The sequence below is a fragment of the Coffea eugenioides genome, chromosome 5, assembly GCF_003713205.1.
Source record: "Coffea eugenioides isolate CCC68of chromosome 5, Ceug_1.0, whole genome shotgun sequence".
NCBI classification, from domain to species: domain Eukaryota; kingdom Viridiplantae; phylum Streptophyta; class Magnoliopsida; order Gentianales; family Rubiaceae; genus Coffea; species Coffea eugenioides.
Genome location: NC_040039.1, coordinates 797086 through 819172, shown reverse-complemented (window position 1 = coordinate 819172; position 22087 = coordinate 797086). Strand labels below are relative to the sequence as shown.

Sequence of the window (22087 nt, the reverse complement as noted above, 5' to 3'; positions counted from 1 at the left end):
ATCCCCCATTGTTAATTTGAACTCTAAAAGAGACAAATATCCTCAGTCCCTGTGGATTCAACCCTGCTTATCACTATCTACAGAAATTATATTTTGGTTTGAGCACATATTTATTATTGCACAGGTTCGGCACCTGTCACTTCTACTTTTTTAAGAGTTTCTCCTCACTCATGCCACGACCACAATCGAACCTAGAGAAAAACCTTAACAATCGCAATGGCTAAAACACCATGCTAAGAAAAACCAGTAAAGATATCAAAAGGTGAGAAGTGACACAACTTTAGTCTTGATGAAAAGCAGATTTGAAACTTGGTTACTACTCTTACTAGTTCTTAACCTTATCCACTGTATGTTGAAAAATCGGTCACAACGTAAGGCACCTCTCATTTTTTTACAATCGTACCACTAGATTCGAATCATCCTCTCTTATCAAAATTTTTTCCTTTCGAACCACAAACAAAGAATTCTCACTTAACTTCAAGACTAATCTATAGTAAAAGATTCATGGATAAGGATCCAATACTGCCTCACCACCAATATTCAATATCACTCATTAAACAGCAGGTACCAAATCCACTGTTTCTAACAGAAATACAGCTTACTACATAAAATTTCACCACACATAGTCCAATGATTACAACTATCTCAGGCAAAACCTCACTAATGGCTAACTTTGACTAAGAATGTCTTGAGATGCTATTCGACTAGGCAATTGCACTAATTCAAACTTATTCCGCATATCTTCTGGAATCCCTTCGTATTTCTTTTTCAATTCTATGTTCTAGTGCAGTAGTTCAATTTTCTCCAAGTATTCTTGTTCCCATCATCCTTCCCAGTGCTCAACTAATCTCTTTTGGAACTCTACTTCCTTTCGAAGAATCTTTATTTTCTTATACAGATCAGTCAAATTTGTCATCTCGTCGATTCACTTAACTCGATGATAGCTTGCCAGGCAAATCCAAGGAGTAGGATAAGTTACTACTTACAATTGGAAACCCTAGCCATATAACTGTTACGTTCATTCACTTCCAATCCAACCACGAGAGATTAAATTTAGCTATTCTCAAATGAAATAGACAAGAAAGTAGAATACGGGTAGGGCAATATCTCAAAATGTTGTGCCACTTATTCTTATTCCGGGATTTTAATACAAGGGGTATCCTTAGCACTTATGTACATAATGAAATTCTAAAGCATACTTAACGTGTACTAACTTATCTCAAACTTAACGTGTACTAACTTATACCAAGAAAATGATTTAAAAGCTTGACACACATATAAAAATATCAAGGAAATTAAGGCAATTATTTAAAGTAAAGAAAATGCATTCAAAGAAATAAATAAATATAGCCTAATTGTTCGGATTCTCACACTCTCTCCCCCTTAACAGAATTTCATCCTCGAAATTCTTTTCTTTGCTCAGAAAACTCGATTCTGCAGTGTTTTCTTCTACTTTTTTAAGAGTTTCTCCTCACTCATGGCACGACCACAATTGAACCTAGAGAAAAACCTTAACAATCACAATGGCTAAAACACCATGCTAAGAAAAATCAATAAAGATATCAAATCCTTTTGAAAAATCAGTAAAGATTGAAATGGGAAGAAAAAAAATATCTCATCAGATGTGTCAACCTCTAAATCCTTTTGATTGAATAGTAGATTATTTGCCAAATTTTATTTATTTGTATCCCTCCAATTTCTTTCTTTTCCCTTATTTATTGCTTCTAGGTACAAAACAGATAGCACACTAAAATAAACTATTTCATAGATTAATCCTGGAGGAAGCTACTCCCCTAACATTTTCAAGAAAAAGTGGGCACAATAGGGGAGAAGAATAAACATCGACTGAAAAGAAGAAAAAGCTTTTCATCCATAGAGCATGTAGTCTTGTGATCATTAAAATTCGATGCGTCTGGTGTTTTAGACGCCACAATAGACCTTCAGCGAATTTGGAATATTCCAATCCTCATTTGTGCTCAAGAATCGTAGATAACCAAAACAGTCGAATGGCTTATATAATAAGGGGTGTTCATCATCAACCAGCTCTATTGGTGTCTCTACCAATTTTTTGCAATAGGAAAATTGTGCAATCGAATACCTAGTTCCTTTTCCCTTCATAGTTACTCTATGAAATGGGGAATGAACTCTACCGTTGCTCCACGCCTGCATTTAAAAAATGTATACAATCAATGTATTAATATCCACGGACAATGCTTTAGTAACGATAGTTATGGTAACGAAATAATTTTTACCTAATATAACAAGTTATTGCACTTTTAGCGACCATTTGATTTCTTGTTGGATCTATCCACCTAAATAGAATAACACCTAAAAATATGGAAGTAAGTTTCCTATCTAAACTAGTAAGTTAAGCTTAATAGATTAGTAACTTTTATACCTCAAAAGATAAATTGGAATAAATATTAAACTTAATTTTTAAATAAATAGATTACTACTTTATATCCCAAACTTACTTTTTAGAGAGTAAGTTTAGTTCAAATAACAGTAAGTTTTTATACATAAATAGAGTTATTCTTACTAATAAGTAATAACATGGTAAATTTGATTAAGGATCAAAATTTACTAGTTTTTGGAATATATGTACAATTTTACATTAAAACCTTATCCCAAACTAGTATTAGGAAGTTTATTTGAAATAATGATAAGATGTTTTATTAATGATTAAAATTTAGTACCTTAGTTAGTAAGTACTCATAATATACCTATATAATAAATGATTATAGGTATAATTTAAATTTTTTTTGTATTTATATATTTTAAAATACTATGAAAAGTAGTTTCACTTTTCAAATAACCTTGTAAAATATGTAATAAAATTTTGTCTTATTATAAGTTTTGAAAAGTTTGAAAGTTTGGATAACAATAACAACAAATCTTCCTAGTTACATATAGAATATCACTTGTTTCTATATCACAATTTTTAAATTAATTTATATCACTTGCACATATAATCTATTGTATAATTTAAATTAAATTTAGTTCACGTATAAAACGGTCCTAAAATAATTAGCGCACTATGATATAATGTTATTTTAATAACAATTTTTTTTACTGAAAGTCTCAAATATCCATGTCATACATATGAGGGATATTTTACCATATTTGTGTCTAACAGTAAGCACAAATTTCGTTGCCAAAAATAAAAGACATGAAAATTTGCACAAATATCAAATTTATTAAATCAAATAATAAGAGAGTTACAATCTCTAAAAATTCTTTTTTCTTTTGATAATTACAATCTCTAAAAATTCTTGAATCAAAGAAATTAATCCCCTAATTCTTCTCTTCAAAAGCACTCCTAATTAAAGCATAATAAAATCAAGTTTTTTTAACCTTTTAATGTAGTAGTAATGTTTACTAAAAAAATTAGTAAATCGTTCCTACAATGCATTGATTCTCCTAAAAGTACTAATATTTTGTAAATAAATTAAAATAATTTTGCAAAAGATTTTATGCATTTTCACTAATATAATCAAGAGAATTTTGCACCTTTAAAATATAAATAGAAAGAAAGGAAAATGGTATGAGTATAAAGGTGACCAAATGCAATATATATCACATCAGGTGTTTAGATATGATTTGTTAAGTAATCATTAATTTAGTCCTGGTCAATATATGATGCATATTGATTTCTTATAAATAAAAATATAATTTAGCAATTATGTATAAACAGAATTCATAGTTTGAATGCAATCAATTGAGCACCTATTTCCTTTTTTTTAAGTAGCTATTATTTATTTTATTACTTAGGTTATATATTTACATTTAAAATAACAGCAATAGCTTGCCAATCCTCGGATCAATAGAACGTCAATTATTGTTAACTAAACTAATTTTGCATTGATCAAAATTAGTCTAGAAAATGAAATGTTAATAGCAACAATTGGTAAAAAATAGCAATCTTTTAATTTTGGAAAAATAAAAAATAAGTTCCCAAAATATTTCACTTTTATTTTAAAAAAAATCTCAACTTGTTAATTAAATTCAAAATAATTTTATTATAAAAAATACTCTTCCTCAAATTAACATCAATGATTAGACATGAGATACAAATATGGGAAAAAAAGAGATAAAAATATGGTAAAATATATCTCATACATATGTCATGGATATTGGATACTTTTGGCAAAAAAAATTTTTGTTGTTAAAATAATATGGTATTGCAGTGTGCTAATTATTTTAGGATCATTTTGTATATGAACTAAATTTAATTTAAATTATACAATAGATTATATATGCATGTGATTTTTGTTTAGTGGTTGGATCTTATATTCGTGAACAATATCCAGAGAAAAAAAATTTCAGATTATACTAATTTTGTTATTTTTATTGCTGTATTAATTGTTACACTATTTCTCTCATTTTGTTAGGTCTATATAAATACAAGTTTAATTCTTATTATTTCTTGTGTCCCAGACAATAAATATATTAAAACTTTATCATCTTAACTAGGAAGATGTGTTGTTATTATTATCCAAACTTTTAAACTTTTCAAAAATTATTCAAAATTATAATACGATAAAATTTTATTTTTTTATAAGGTTATGTGAAAGGTCAAAATATTTTTCACATAATATTTTAAAATATGTAAATACAAAAAATTTTAAATTATATATATAATCATGTATTATACAAGTATATTACGAGTACTTACTAACTAAGGTACTAAGTTTTAATCATTAATAAACTATTTTGATAAAACACCCTTGGTAAAACTATATACACGTTTGTAATAATCTCACTCTTTGTAATATCACTAATCTCCCATAAAACACCCTTGGTCATTTGGAAGCTACCGATGGTACATTCGGTCGCATCACATCTACCTAATACCTAAAATGGCAGAGCAGTGTAATGTTCTATATTTGAGGGTATACCTAATACCTAAAATACGCTTAATCAATTTTGTTAATTTTATGTACAAGCCTTAGAAAAATTTGTAGATGAAATCCAATTTACAAGAAGGTGCATTATTTTTTTAAAAAGCCTAACAATAATCCAGTCTTTGACTTCATAGGTTTTTACACCTGGGTTTTGCTCATTTTATCTAATCAGGTGTGTTCCTTGACCTTTTCTCCTAATCTCTTCAATCTTTTTGACCAGGGAGGATTGTGTGCAAAAGACGTGATTCTTGTCTTTTTCAGCCTCTAATTTGATATTGGATGTAATATGTTAATAGGGACGATGAGATTGTTGATGCTTTCAATATTCTTTCTGTTTTATTGTCTGAAGAATCTGAGATTTCTTTGTGCCCATTATGAGTGGTTAATGATTGAAGTCGATGGTTTTTGCACAATGGTAGTGTTACTTGATGGATTAATGTTTTTGAACTTCATGGTAGGGAAATGCTGTTTTTTTATTGAGTAAAGTAGATGCTACAGTCAAAAGTCTGTCTTTTTATGATCCTTTAAAATGGGAATATTCTGATTGCAACGTATCATTTCTCTCACAGCAACTTGATTTAGCTCTGAGGTGAAATTCAGGGGTTTTTTTCTCTTTCCTTGGCAAAACTGGATTGGCAGCTATCCCCTTTTTGCTTTACTTGAGTTCTGATTTGGAGATAAGAGCAGTTCAAAGGTCCATCAAGCAATTCAAATCAGCCTCTCGGTACAGAGCAGATACTGTATCGGATTTCCAAAAAGACAGCATTTTTGGGTCAATACGAGTGAAAGGCAACCTAAAGTCTACACCGATATGCAGATATTTGCAGATGTTACCATCCATCTTACATGTTCTCCAGAGGTTTGCATGCTGATGCTGCAAGAGTAGCTAATGGAGGTTGATACCTTATTGGTGATTTATGGTTCGCAATTCTTCTAGTGGCATTTTTAATGGACATGAAGCTTTAGTTTTTGTTGTTTATTGGATTATTTTGGTTCAACTACAGAAATAGATGGAGCAGGGCCCCTTGTAGAATACTAGCGAAGAATCGCCTCTGGTGAACTTGTGGATGGAGATATTTGCTAGGTTGGTTAACGGAATTACCACACTATGATTTAATTCCTTTGAAGGTAATAGAATGCATAATGATTAGTAGTTTTAAACACACAAGGCAAGGATTTTATGAAGACCAAATTATTCAAATGGTCACTAAACTTTTGCAATCGTCGAGTTTTGGTCACTGAACTATTAAAAGTTTGGTTTTGATCATTGAAATATATAAAGTTAAGACTCAAGGTCATTCCGTTAGATTTAGTCGTTAAATACGCCAGATCTGAGTGCTCATGCAATTCCCAAGACAAAAGAAAGGGGCAAATCAGGGAGACATTTGTTGGGTAATAAGGATTCTTTTGGCATTCTACTAGATTCGCTTCGTTTCGGTGGTAGTTGGAGAAAAACATTTTTGTGGGATTCGAGAAGATGATCACGGAGTTGAAAGTTTGGGGAACTTTAATTCGTCTTTGGTTCCAAAGAGTTCTGGTTTTCTTGCCCTTGCTTCCACAGATTTTGTTAATAAGGATTCTTTTGGCATTCTACTAGATTCGCTTCGTTTCGGTGGTAGTTGGAGAAAAACATTTTTGTGGGATTCGAGAAGATGATCACGGAGTTGAAAGTTTGGGGAACTTTAATTCGTCTTTGGTTCCAAAGAGTTCTGGTTTTCTTGCCCTTGCTTCCACAGATTTTGTTACTTGTGGCATCAGGGAGGCTGATCTAGTACTTGATTGTTAGTTCGTAAATGGTCCTTCACCTTTAGATTATGATCCTCTATTGCAGTTATGCAACCTTGCTACTTGTGGTGAAGGAAAATTGGCCTTCAACACCAGCATTCTCAATGATCAAGATCTAAGAAACATCACTCCGGTTAGTTTCTAAATCACAAACTCCTTCAATTCCAAGTTAACTAATCTAAGAAGAAGGAATGACCGCTTAACATTTATCAGCAAATGGTCCAACTATTAACCAAAATCTCAACATTAAATCCATAATTTGGCAAGCTGACTTATATCACACACTAACACAACCTTCACTCTCTTTTTTCATATTTTCCTATTTTCCTGTTTTTTTTCTTTTTTTTTAATAGTAACACAAGACTTAGACTCTGGCCATTGGAGCATTTTGACGCGAACTCTGACATTTGTCAGATGAAAGAGCTCGGTTACTCAACTTCTATCGCCACGTGACCACGTACTCATAGCAATTACTACTTTTTTACGCGAGAATCGACACTTTTGGTGAAGATCCCCGGTTACCCGATAGTAAAGGCTAACGAAGTACAGTCAACTCTTATTCTCAGCTAAATAACACAAAAACTCAATATAACAAAAAAACTAAAAGAAAATTTGCATCAGCTAGCCTCATTTTTCAAACATGGAGAACTAAAGTTAATCATTGAACCAATTCACATGAAAATGCCAACAATCATTCCCTATGCCTAGAAAAGTTAACCAAAAATTAGAAGAGCTACATAATCACTGATATTCACCAAAGAAATGCTCTTGGATTCAACCACATTAACTCGATACATTTTTTATTATTAAAACTTGGCAAAAGTAGAAATAGGGACAACAATCCAACATCAAACCTTGGCATGCACATGTGAGCTAATCACTAAAAAGAAAGAAAGGAAATGCACGAAAGATGGCCAAATAACAAACTAAAATGAAAGAAAGAAAGAAAGAAAAATATGAGAAAAATAAATAAATAAAAGAAAAACATCTAAAAACTAGAAACGCTAGCACCCCCCATTTGCTCCCCCCACACCTAAATCACACATTGCCCTCAATGTGATAAACTAACAGTAAAAGGAAGGAGAAGGGTAACGGTATTTCCCTGGAGTCGTCAAAACAGTGGAGGGTTAGGCGGAAATTAAGGAGGAATTCCGGTGTGCTGCATAAATGCCACCAAATTTCTGCATAAAAGATGACAAAACTTGCCCATCCCAAAATCTCAATAAATGTCTCCAATTGGACAGTTAATTTCTCAACTCAAAATCGGCAATTCCAGCAAAAGCAGTTTAGAAATTTGTTAATAGCCACACAATGACAAGCACTCAATTTCCAATCAGGTAGCCAATCAAATAGAAATAACAAATGCTAGTCAAAATATCCCAACCAGTACCACTGATGCACGCACAGGTAAGAAACAATTCAAACAGGCAACCCAAATCATTGAGACTATGTTCTAGACACCATACAGTACCAGAAATTAGAAGAAATCAAAATGAGAATCAATTTACAAATAACTCCCAAATCAACCCAGATACCCCAAGCACATGAACTGGCAGAAGAGCCGTCAAATTTGATCCCCCAGATGCAATAGAAACCTCAAGTAGTGAAAACCCAAACAATAGTCAACAATGTAATCAATACCAGAAAATACCCCCAAATGGAGCAGGAAACCCACGAAAAGGGTTCCGAAAATGCCCAAATCACCTCCTACGTGTATCCGTCAAGAAACCCACGAAAAGGCACAAAACCCAGCACTTGAAGGTTCAGGAAAAATACTAAAACAAGGGTAGAAAGTCAATACCTCCACCTGTCAATTTTGACAGGTGGTGATGCACGGTAGGAGATGGCGTACAACGGCGGCGGCAGCCAGCGTGCGAAGGAGGGCTAGTGGAGCTAGTGAATTGGAGCTAAAGTCACGCGTGAGGGAAGCCAAGTGGAGAGGCTGTGGAGGGCAATCGCAGCGTGGTGGGGCTTGGAGGCGGCGGGAGAGCGGGAGGCACGGCTGTGGCTGTGGATGGCCTGGGCAGCGCCGTCCGGTAGTTGGCGACGGCGAGCTAGGTGGGGAGAAGGCGGCGCACGGCAGCGCTGGGTAGCTCGCGGCGCTGGACACGGCAAGGCAGAGGAGAGAGGGAGAGCTGGTGGAGGTTGCGTGAGCTAGTGGAGGCGCGCGGTAGGGAGATGGGCTCGGCCGTGGGCTGCTGCGAGCTTCGGGCGGCAGCGGCGAGCTGGGCTGCCATTCGATGATCGCGCGGTGGTCGTGTGCGAGGGTGAGAGTGAGGAAGGTGGCGAACGCAATGTGGGTTGCGGTGGATGGAGGTTCAGCCGAAAGAAGAAATAAAAGAAAAGAGAAGCAGGGCAGCGAGGAAGAAAAGGGAAAGAAAGGAGGAAGAAAGAAAAAGAAAGAAAGAAAGAAAGAAAGAAAAGAAGAAAAGGAAAAAGGAAAAGAAGTAGTTCTTTTTTGAAATTTTAATTTTGGAAACACAGGTTATAACTAAAGGGAAAGAAAAAGAAATTTTTAATTTTTTTCTAATTTTTATTTATTTTTTAGTAATAACATAACCTATTTTCGAAATTCAAAATTAGGGATTAACTGGAAATCGAAAACTATTCTCGAGTTTAGAATACTTACCTTTCCCGCGAACGTGACGCGGGGACGTCATGAAGGCACGAAATCTGGAGCATTCCAGGTTACTTGATGAGGGCACGTCAAGAGGGTAAGAACCCTTTTTGACGAATCTGACCGTGAACTCCTCATACATCATGACGCGGGCACATCAGGAGGGTAACAACCCTTTTGACGAATCTGATCGTGAACTCTTCATACGTCATGACGCGGGCACGTCATGAGGGCAAGAACCCCTTCTGACGATTCTGACCGTGAACTCTTCATACATCATAACGCGGGCGCGTCATTTCAGAGAGATACCTATGAATCATCAAAAATGAAAATTGAAGCCATAAATCAGTCAAATTCAAGAAAAAACATATTTAAACTAACAAACAAAAATGAACAAATAACTAAAAGAAATTGGGTTGCCTCCCAATGAGCGCCTTTCTTTAACATCTTTGGCTAGACATTATCATATTTTGTTCATGGAGGATAAAATCTTGTGGCTCGTCTTAATGCTTCATCCTCTATATAGTCCTGATAAGCCTCGTAAATAGAGTAATCCTTGGGCATACGAGTTACGGATTTCAATGGACTAGTAAATGGCACCAAACACGTCAACGATAGTTCGAATTCTCCATTCACTCCCTCTTCACGTGCATTTATTGATCCAAGATATCTTGCCATCGCTATTCTTAATTTATACCTGTCATGAAATTCAAAATTTTTTTGTATAATAAAGTCAATTTCATTAACAGGAATTGAAGAATAAGAGTTAGGAGAATATTGATTAAAGACTTGAGGAGATGTCAACCGCATTTGGAGATTGTTCATTGGATTCATTCAGTTGGACGAGTTGAAACTGGGGCCTCATTTCTCGCACTTCAGCTTCCTTTTCAACTGCATCTTTAGATCCGTTTCCTTGAAACTCTTGCAGTTCCATGTCATTTGGCTGGATAATTGTACTCTCATCTTCTTCAAGGTGGATATTGGTTTGTGAGGGCAATTCTTCAAGGTGAGAAGCTAATCGCGCTATCCTGGATGTCAATAGATGTATTTGATCCGCCAGGTTCCTAATGCTCGCTTGTGTCCCCTGATGAAATCGATATGTATTAGTAGCGAATAATTCAATCATTTCTTCAAGAGACATACCTGATGTAGATGATGGTTGTTGAGACTCTTGCTGTTGAAAATCCATTGGCCCTGTCGCATAATTAAAATTGAAATTATTCCACCATCCTTGATCATACCTGTTTGGGTAAGAATCATACCACGTTTGAAATCGAGTTGGAAAATCTCCAAAAATATCAATTGGAGCACTTAGATTATCTTGAAATGCGGAGCATGTATCGGTTGAATAACTTGAGGCAAAATAAGTTCCACAATTTGCAACAGCCCATTGATCATTAGGAAAAACACGAGTCTCATAACCCCATTCAGGAATAAAGTCCAGTCTATCATCAAAATACGGAATGTTAGCAGCCATAAACTAGATAAAATAAAAAAAAAGAGAAAAATAAATTTAAAAAATGAAAACAAGATGAACTCAAAAAGAAACAAATTAATCTGGCACCAGTCCCCGGCAACGGCGCCAAAAATTGACAGGTTGTCAGCCTGTGCAATAATAAAAACCTACTCAACTAAAGTTAATTTCTATAGATAGTGGTAAGTAGGGTCGAATCCACGGGAATTGGGGATAACTTATTTCTTTTCAAATTCACAGTAATCAGGGGGTGTTTTTGTGTTAAAGGTGACAATCAAATAAATGCAAATAAAATCCAAGAAACTACTAAGAATTAAATAACAATTTGCAAAAGTCAAATTAATGATAACTAGAGGTCTAGCCAAGAAATAATTTCAGCAATGGTTCACCTAATTGATCATCGATGCAAAGGCAATTCCAATTATTTACTGATAAATAGGTTATAACTGTCAAACAAGCGATGTCAGTCAACCCCTCCTTACTGTGTCGGTTACTAAGGTACGCCCGTTAATCACTACTCTAATTAGGAAATAATCCTAGGTACGCCCGTAAGATTTAATTCCCCAATTGCCTTACGTATTAGAGGAGCCCTATTCTAACCAAATAACGCACTACCAGGGTTATTTCAGATTAGCCCGCGTATCCCCCTGACACAAATCTAATCATGCCAGTTATCACTAATTTAAGGCAATTAAACAATTACGGATTTAATACCCTAATTGACAATAGATTATCAAGTTAACCAATTATCCGGATCCAAGATAATCAAATAATTAAATAATCATAAATACTGCAATCAAGGGATATGCGAATACCAATAAATAAAAGAAAAAGATAAAATTAAATCGATCTCACAATTTTTAGGTGAATCAAAGCCTCCGTTGTTCCTTGACTAGACAAAGGGATTTAACTCATCCCTTGTCTACTCCTACCGAAAAGAAAAGAAAAGAAACTCAAGATGATAGGAAAAGTCCAAGGCTAAGCTTTTTATAGTGCTTGTTCTCTGCACTCTTCTTTCTATCTAATACCTAGCTACTCAAAAGCTTGGCTCCTGTGCGGCGGCGGCCCATGCAATCCCCAAGAAGACTTCAGCCCTTTGGTTCTTTTTCCTTGCTGTCTTCGGCAAAATTGCCAAAAAGTGCTCACATCTATTTGTTCCAAAAATGCCCTTGAATGTCTTCTATTTGAATTCTTTCCCGATGACTGTCAAATTGGCATTGGTTGTGGTATTTTCGTTCTACTCCCTGAAATAAATGCAAATTATGAAAAATGAATAGAATCTAATAATTAATCCACATCAGGTCAGGTAATAGGGGAAATTAATAATAAAATAAATCATAAAATCGCAACCTATCAATATATCAAGTATCAGTGATGAAAATTCGGGAAACATCACCCCGATTAGATTCTAAACCACAAAATCCTTCAATTCCAAGTTAACTAATCTAAGAAAAAGGAATGGCGCACAACATTTATCAGCAAATGGTCCAAATACTAACTAAAATCTCAACATTAAATTCATAAATCGCCAAGCTGACTTCTATCACATACTAACACAACTTTCACTTCTTTTTTTTCACGTTTTCTATTTTTTTCTATTTTTTTCAATAGCACAAAAGACTTAGTCTCTAGCAATTAGAGTCTTTTGACGCGAACTCCAACATTTTTTAGGTGAAAGGGCCCGGTTACTTAGCTTCTATCGCTATACGACCACGTACTCGTAACAATTACTACTTTTTGACGCGAGAATCGACATTTTTGGTGAAGACCCCCCAGTTACTCAGTAGTAATGACTAGCGGAGTACAGTCAACTTTATTTCACAGCCAGATAACACAATAACTCAAAATAACATAGCAAAATAAAACAAAAATAGTAGCCGCTAGCCTCATTTCTTCAAATATGGAGAACTAAAGTTGATATTGGACCAATTCACATGAAAATACCAACAATCATTCCCTATGCCTAGAAAAGTTAACAAAGAAATCAAAAGAATTAAGCAATCACCGATATTCACGAAAGAAATGTTTTTGGATTCAACCACATTAACTTGATACATTTTATTACTAAAACTTGGCAACAGTGAAGTTAGAGGCAACAAACCAACATCAAACTTTGACAGTCATAGGAGAGCTAGACAGATGAATGACAAAAAAGTAACGAAAACTAGACAAATGCCAAACTAAAAAAAAAATAAAGAAAAAATACCTAAAAACTAAAACTACTAAAAACTAAAAACTAGAAACACTACTGATCCCCCCCACACCTAAAAGACACATTGTCCCCAATGTAGCAAATAAACATTAAAAGTGGAAGAAAGGGCAACAGAACTTCCCTGAAATCAGGTCAAAGTGGTGGGCGAGGCGGGCATGGAGGAGCGAGACCCGCATGATGCATAAATTGCGCCAAATTCTGCGCCATGTCAGCCACATTGGCGTCGATGTTGAGCATACGAGTTTCGAGATTCTGAACCTGCTCCCGGAGTTGTTGCCATTCAGCAGCCCCTGGGGTTAGAGGAGGCGGGACGGAGGTAGACGGGTCGGGGTCACCCTCAGCAGTGGAAGAACGGGCAAAAGAGGATCATGGGGGGACGCGAAGCGGTCCCGGGTCAGTGAATCGGTAGACACCGTCGACATACTCGAGAACTCCCATCTTCTCCAAGCACTCCGTACCCTAAAATTCCATTTCAAATGCCAAGTGAAGGTCGTGATCCTGTAGATTGAGAACCCCCAACTGTACTGCCAAGTGTGTAATGTAAAACCCGAGGATCAAAGGTTTGTTCTTCTTGGCCAAAACGGTCTGGAACTGCGATGCCAACCAACACCCTAGATTCACCTTGACATTGTTCTTCATACACCAAATGAAGAAGAACTCGGGTCGAAAAAGTATACTAGAGCTGTTCTTTCGATCCAAGTAGCTGTAGGCTAGAAAGTGCTGAACATGACGAGCACTAGAATCCTGGAGAAAGGAGCTCCTAGATCTAGAAGGGTCATAGTTGTGCCTGTCGACAGACATGTCCCTCCAAATGTCGTGGTAGGAAGAGAGGAATGGCTGGACATAATCACAGGCACTCTCAGCGTACTCCCTAGTTTCGGCATACTCCGGAGTAATGAATCTAAATACCAGATTAAATTGGGTAATAGAGAAATTGAACTCCTGACCCATGAGACAGAAATGGATGACATTTAGGGTCTCAACGGTGTACCTTGTAGGCAACTCAAACTCGAAAGTGGAGTAAAATTCCCGAATCAACTCGACAAATGCGGGACAAAAGATTTCGAGATAAAGGCGCCACCCGATGGCTGTAAACATCTGCTCGACCTCCTCTCGTATACCTAGGCCCATCATAGCAAGTTTCTCACAACATTTGCAGGATATGATACGCCTCTCACAGACCTTAGCGTATCTCTGCTGATCGGCGGGTCAAGTGAAATTCAAATGCCCCCCAAAGTGAGCGGAGGCATTCACATGAATACCCCTATCTCTACCCAAGCGAGTTCGAACACTAGAAAAGGAGGGTTGGGTGGAAGGTGCATTCACAGGAATGGAGGATTGAGGTGGAGGTTGAGACTGAGAGGCCCTAGACCTAGAAGACGATTTGGGTCTCACCATGTCCTGTAACAGTCAATTCAAACCAACAAGAACCCAAACATAGAGTTTCTAACACACGGAGCAAGTGGCAGGGGCAGAGCAACAGCAAAGTAGTAGTCCCCGAATATGTACTCAACCACCAGCAAATAAGAATACCCAATGCCCAACAGAAAGTCAATTGGGGCAGCAACTCGCATAATTGAGTAGAGTAAAAGCACAGATAGAGCCTTTCCAATTCAGCAATTTAAAACAGCAACCAAGATGTTCTCAAAAACTCGATTAAAAACTACTAATGCCAACAAGGAATGCAGTTGCCAAATTAACTCAACCAAAAATTCAACAAGCACAACACTGGCCGAGATTCCTTCCAATTATCACAGACAATTGTAAAATTCCAGCCCACCCAAAAACTAAACAATTCCACCCCAAAAGTTGAACAAATGTCCCCAGCCATGAACAAAATGCTACCAACCTCAACAAGCAAATCAAGCAGCACAGACTCCCAATTCAATAGGCAATATCAGAATTAATTCAACCAAAATCCCAAAAGAAATCTCAACGAACTCAGCAAATGAAAGCAATGGTCAGAATATTCCCCAGCAATTCAATTAGATGCACCCAACTTGAATAAGTAATGCAAATGGCATAGAAGCTTCCCAATCCAACAAACAACCGTAGATATAACCCCACTAAAGTTTGAATAGCTGTCCAAAGCAGTCGAGACCCAATTAAATCCCCATAAACGACCTCAGGTTACTCAATAATAAAGCAGCAGAACGGAGCACAGTTGATTTCAAAAGTAGCTAATGCACCTGAAATTTCATAAGCCAATCAAGGGCGAAGTGGGGAATACCTACACCGTGACGATGGCAAGGTGCAACGGTCAAGACTGTGGGCGACAGATTGGCGGCGGACAGGACCAAAGAAGATGGAGACACGGCCAGCGATGGCACGATGGATGCCGTGGCTAGGGTAGGTGGAGCACGCGAGAGGATGGGTGTGGCGGATCAGAGAGAGGGAGACAAGGCGCGTAGCTGCTGGGCAGCAGCATTCGTGGCTCTCAGGTGGCTGTGAAGCGGAGAGGCGGAGCGTGCGAGAAAGGGAGAACGCGCGGCAAGGAGAGGTGGCCGACCGTGGCCTGCCGGCGACGGATGAGGAAAAAAGGAAGAAAGAGAGCACGGCGTGGGAGAGCTGGGTGGAGAGAAACTGGTGGTGGATAGAGAGATAGAGAGAGAAGAGGATAGGAGCCGCTGGTCGGAGCTCTAGCGTTCGGCGAAGTGGAGCTTAACGCGAGAGTGGCGTGCGGTGGAGTTGAGCTAGGGTGGAGTGAGCAGCGGGCAGGCGGACAGAGAGAGAGAGAGAAAAGGGAGCTGGCGGCGTCGGCTGTGACGCTTGGGTGGCGACGTTTCAAGCGAAGCAGAGGGGGAAGCCGACTGTGAGGGAGGCGCGCAGAGTAGCGACGGCGCGCAGCAATGGCGTAGGTTAGCTGGTGGCCGACGTGGGAACTTCAGCAGCGGCGGCGACGCGAAGAGAGCGATGGTGGAGTTCTGTGGGGTCGCGCGGCAGCGGCTAGTGGCGCACGCGTGGTTGGAGAGCAGCTGCAGCGCACAAGCTCTCGGTCGACAGAGGGAAGGGAAACAGCGGAGAAGAAAGGAAGAAAATGGGAAGAGAGAAAGAAAGAAGGAAAGAAAAAGTGTTTTTTTCTTTTTTCTTTTAAATTAAAGTTTGAAATTGAAAGTCCAATCCACGGTTTAAACGGAAAATTTTTTTTATAATACTTTTTTATAATAATTTGTTTATTTATTTATTTGATTTTATATTATAATTTTTTTTGCTATATGGATAAATTTTATTTTCAAAATTTAAAATTAGAGGTTAATAAAAAAAAATCGATAACCGTTCTTGAGTTATTCAGTTTTTTTTTTTTTGAATACTTACCTTTCCCGTGAACGTTACGTGGGCGTGTCAAAAGGACAAGAACCCTTCTGACCGTGAGCTCTCCATATGATATGACGCGGGCGTGTCATGAGGGCAAGAACCCTTCTGACCGTGAGTTCTCTGTACGACATGATGCGGGTGCGTCAAATCAGAGAGACACCTACAAATCATCAAAAAAATGAAAATTGAAGCCAGAAATCAGTCAAATTCAAGGAAAACATATTTAAACCATCAAACACAACCGAACAAACAACTAAAAGAAATTGGGTTGCCTCCCAATGAGTGCATTTTTTTAACGTCTTTGGCTAGACGTGGCAAGGCATCCTTAATTGGTGCACGGCGGTGCATCTAGACGTATCGTCTCCACTTCCCCACTTGAAAAACCTTCGTAATAATGTTTGAGACGGTGTCCATTCACCACAAACTTGTTGTCTGTCTTACCACTCTGGATCTCAACTGCACCATAGGAAAATACGTGAGTAACAATGAAAGGTCCAATCCAACGGGAGCGTAGCTTACCTGGGAAGAGCTTGAGCTTGGATTGATACAGGACAACCTTCTGACCAACTTCAAATGTTTTTCTAGAGATTTGTTGGTCATGAAATGCCCGACTCCTTTCCTTATAAATTAGTGCATTCTCGTAGGTTTCATTCTGGATCTCCTCCAATTCTTGCAAATCCAACTTCCGTTGGGCACCGCCCTCTTCTAGGTTCATATTACATTGTTTAATCGCCCAAAAAACTTTGTGCTCGAACTCCACTGAAAGGTGATACAGCTTCCCAAATACCAATCTGTATGGTGACATCCCTATGGGGGTTTTGTACGCCGTTCGATAGGTCCAAAGTGCGTCTTCCAATCATTGACTCCAGTCCTTCCTATCGGGTCGCACCACTTTCTCTAAGATGGATTTAATTTTCCGATTTGATACCTTCGCTTGACCATTTGTTTGAGGGTGGTACGACGTTGAGACCCCGTGGAGTACATCATACTTGCGAAATAACGCAGTTATGGTTTTATTGTAGAAATGGGTCCCTCTGTCACTAACAATTGCTCTTGGCATCCCAAAACGCACAAAAATATTAGACCTGATAAAATCTGCAACTACTTTCGAATTCTTAGTCCGAGTGGTCTTAGCCTCCATCCATTAAGACACATAATCGACTGCCAACAATATATATATATAACCAAATGAAGTTGGAAAAGGCCCCATGGAATCGATACCCCAGACATCAAAAATTTTGACGAAAATCAACGGGACTTGGGGCATATGATCTCTACAGGTTATATTACCTACCATTTGACAGCGATCACACGACTTACAAAACACATAAGCATCCTTAAACAATGAAAGCCAATAAAATTCACTTTCTAATACCTTATGAGCAGTTCTCTTGGATCCAAAATGACCTCCACAGGCAAAAGTATGATAAAAACTCAAAATTGACTGAAATTCAGTTTCACTTACACACCGTCTCATCACCTGGTCAGCACATCTCTTCCACAAGTATGGGTCATCCCAGATGAAATATTTGGCGTCGCTCTTCAATTTGTCCCTCTTCGATTTTGGCTAACCTGCAGGAAAATTACCAGTTACCAAGTAGTTAATTAGATCAGCATACCAAGGCAATTGAGAATTTAATGCTCTTTAGGGAATGCGTCCTTCAATGGCTCGTTCTCTTCTCCAACTGGTATGCGACTCAAATGGTCGGTTACTAGATTCTCTGAGTCTCTTTTATCCCTTATCTCCAGGTCAAACTCTTGCAGGAGCAATATCCACCTTATGAGCCTCGGTTTCGCATCTTTTTTGGTCATTAGGTACCTTAGAGCTGCATGATCAGAAAATACAATAACTTTAACACCCAATAAATATGGCCTAAACTTTTCTAAGACGAAAATAACAGCGAGAAACTCCTTCTCAGTGGTGGACTAATTCAATTGGACCCCATTTAAGGCTCGGGACGCATAGTGGATGATGTGAGCTGTCTTTTCTACTCTTTGCCCCAATACAGCCCCTACAGCATGATCACTGGCATCACACATGATCTCAAATGGCAAACTCCAATCAGGGGGTTGAATGACTGGTAGCAAGGTCAATAGCTCCTTCAACTTGTCAAAGACTCTCTCACACTTGTCATCGAATTCGAAGGCCACATCTTTTTGTAACAGTTGGAATAACGAGGCTCCAATCTTCGAAATATTCTTGATGAACCTTCGATAAAAACTTGCATGTCCAAAAAAAGAGCGCACCTCTCGCACACTCGCGGGGTAAGATAAAGCAGATATAATATCTATTTTCGCCCTGTCAACCTCGATACCTTTAGAAAACACAATATGACCCAGAACTATCCCATGTTCAACCATAAAATGACATTTTTTTAATTAAGCACGAGATTAGTCTCTATACATCTTAACAAGATCAATCTCAGGTTATCTAAACATGTATCAAAACTATCACCATACACACTGAAATCGTCCATGAAAACCTCAATTATTTTCTCAACATATTGAGAAAAGATACTTACCATACATCTCTAAAAAGTTGCAGGTGCATTGCACAACTTAAATGGCATCCGTCCATATGCGAAGGTCCCGAACGGGCACGTGAAAGTCGTCTTCTCTTGATCCTCCGGTGCAATTGCTATCTGAAAATATCCTGAAAATCTATTCAAAAAAGAATAGTAAACCCTACAAGCTAAACGTTCAACCATTTGGTCAATGAAAGGGAAAGGAAAATGGTCCTTTTTGGTGACGGCGTTCAGCCTACGGTAGTCAATACATTGCCTCTATCCAGTGGGTTTGCGCACTGGCACGAGTTCACCCGTTTGGTTGGCCTCCACTGTCACTCCTGCCTTTTTTGGGATTACCTGGACCGGGCTCACCCATGGGCTATCTGATATTGCAAAGATGATCCCCACATCTAGCAGTTTCAAAATTTCTTTCTTCACCACTTCCATCATGAGGGGGTTGAGCCTCCGTTGAGCTTGCCGTACGGGTTTGACATCCTCTTCCAACCTAATCCAGTGCATACAAATGGCGGAGCTGATCCCCATGATGTCAGCGATGGTCCACCCTATCGCCTCTTTATGCTCTCTAAGGACTCGTATCAGCTTCTCTTCTTGGGTTTCCGAGAGTACAGCTGATATAATCACCGGTAGTGTTTCGTTGTCCCCAAATACGCATATTTCAAGTGTTTCGGCAGGGGTTTCAACTCCAACATAGGTGCCTGCACCACAGATGGTAATACCTTTTGGTGAGATTCAGGAATGAAAATGGGTGAAACTTTATACCTTTTCGTTGTGATTGGCAATGAGTGTAATGCTCCTATTGTGTATTTCCAATCTTCACCCACTCCACCTCAGGAGTTGTCTCCAACTCGAGGTGCTTGGTTAAAGTAACCTCCAAGTCATCCTTGCCAACAGTTTTAAACACTTCCTGTACCGCAGGATCAATAGCACTCACAGAAAAAATAGAGCTAAAGTTAGAGTTTGAGAGATATTTTATAGTATCAAAGATATTAAAATGCACAATTTTTTCATCAAACTCCATTGACAAGGTACCCTTTTTAACATCAATTTTTGTTTGTGCTGTACTAAAAAAGGGTCTACCTAATAACAAAGGTGAGGGATCGGGGGAGTGATCATCATCCATATCAAGTACATAAAAGTCAGTTGGAAACACCAAATCATTAATTTTTACCAACACATCTTCAACCAACCCATTAGGATATGCATTAGTTCGGTCAGCTAATTGAATGATTATTTCGGTTTTTTTAATGGACCTAGGTTCAGAGAAGCATAGATAGATTTAGGCATTACATTAATTGATGCCTCTAAGTCCAACATGGCCTTCCTAATCACAGTATTGCCTATTCTACAGGGGATAGTAAACATATCTGGGTCCCCACATTTCGGTGGGAGTTTTCTCTGCAGGACCGCTGACACATTCTCCCCAACAATGACCCTTTCATCTCCCCTCAGCCTCCTTCGATTGACGCATAAGTCCCTCAAAAATTTTGCCTACTTCGGCACCTGTTTGATTGCGTCTAACAGGGGGATATTGATCTCTACCTTGCGGAACACCTCCAGGATCTCCTTCTCCTTATCCTGCTTCTTCAGTTTCTCCAACCTGCTAGGAAAAGGAAGCGAGTTAGTTTTAACTGTAATGATTGGGTCTGAAAATACCTTTGAATTTGTACCATTGCTGCCCTCCCTCTCAAGCTCATTTTCGATCTTTTCCTCATCCTTGTCCTTAGCGATCACAGGCTCAGACCCCTGAATTTCCTTCCCGCTCCTTAGGGTTATCGCTCTTACGTTCTTCGGATTCAATTCAGGCTGAGACGGCAATTTACCCTAGACTTGGGACTCCAAACAGTTGATCGCGATGGCCATTTGATTTAATTGAATTTACAGTGATTGCACTTGTCCCAGTTGACTCCTCATGCTTTGCAGGTCTGAATCTGTCTTTTGTTGATTCGCAAGTAATTGATTCATCATCTCTTCCATGGACGGACTTGAGCTCGATGGCCGAAGTGGTCGGGGTTGGTACTGCTGTTGGTACCCTTGTTGTCTATTCGGTACAAAGTTAGACTGCCTGTTCCCTCCATAGCTGAGGTTGGGATGGTCCCTCGAACCGGGATTATAGGTACTTAAATATGGGTCATAGGGCTTCTTTAGCGCGGGCACGTGACCTGCCATGTTCACTTACTTTGCACTTTCCTTTCGAATCATTGGGCACATCTCCGTAGAGTGACCCATACCAGTGCAAATCCCACACACCTTAGCCTGAGATGCATTTCTTACAGCCAGTTGCTGAACAAAAGAATACAGCTCAGTCAGCTGCTGCTGGATAGAGGATGTCTCTACCTCATTTACGTTGCGTATCGGGACATCCTCCCTTGTACCAAACTGTTGCGAATTCTCAGCCATTCCCTCAATTAGCTCCCAAGCTGCTCGAGGGGTTTTGTTCACCAATACCCCTCTACTCGCAGCATCAATGATACTCCTGTCTCTGAAGAGTAGCCCCTCGTAAAAATATTGTATGAGCAACTGCTCACTTATTTGGTGCTCAGGGCACTTGATGCACAACTTCTTGAATCGCTCCCAATAATCATAGAGCGACTCCCTTGGCTGCTGTTTGATACCGCAAATTTCTTTCTTTAGACTTGCAGCTCTGGACACAGGAAAATATTTATCTAAAAATTTTTTCTTCAACTGGTCCCACGTGGTGATGCTACCTGGCGGTAGGTAGTACAGCCAGTTTTTTGCAGAGTCCTTCAAGGAGAAAGGGAACGCCCTCATTTTTATCTGTTCCTCTGTAATTTCTGGGGGATTCATGCTGTTGCAAACGACATCGAACTCTATACGGCTCCTCATTTGATAAACCATGAAAAGATGGTAAAAGATGAATTAAACCAAATTTTAATTCAAATGGAGTGTTGTCATTTAAAGTGGGGAAAGTAATACATAAAGGCTGCTGATTTAAATCAGAAGCAGCCAACTCCCTTAATGTTCGGGCATTAGCCATAGTGACTTCTTCTCGATCCGAATCACTTGAAGAATCACCAAACGAATCTGTTGGTTCAACTTCTGGATCAGAATCCAGAGATGCAGCACTGGAGTGCTCTTCTCTGAGTTGTCTGGTCTTTTTCCTTGTTATGCGTGCAGTCTTCTCTACCTCGGGTTCGAAAATTAATTCACTTGTACGAGAAGAACAAGACATACACTCGAAAAGTACCAGAAAATTAGAACAAAAGTGAATTTAAAAAAAAACAAATAACTGAC

The 22087-nt window shown here is 38.6% G+C and overlaps 1 protein-coding gene and 1 non-coding gene across 2 annotated transcripts; one reads left to right on the top strand and one right to left on the bottom strand.

Annotated features, from left to right (window-relative positions):
• Positions 1 to 16632: 16632 nt before the first annotated feature.
• LOC113770251 lies at positions 16633 to 17112 on the bottom strand. Its single transcript, XM_027314662.1, has 2 exons — positions 16827 to 17112; positions 16633 to 16763 (listed from the first exon to the last, which is right to left on the bottom strand). The coding sequence occupies exons 1-2, from the start codon at positions 17110 to 17112 to the stop codon at positions 16633 to 16635; spliced, it is 417 nt and encodes a 138-aa protein (XP_027170463.1).
• Positions 17113 to 21362: 4250 nt separating this feature from the next.
• LOC113772676 lies at positions 21363 to 21469 on the top strand. The gene has a single exon (XR_003468637.1). It is a non-coding gene; the product is annotated as a small nucleolar RNA R71 (small nucleolar RNA).
• Positions 21470 to 22087: the final 618 nt, after the last annotated feature.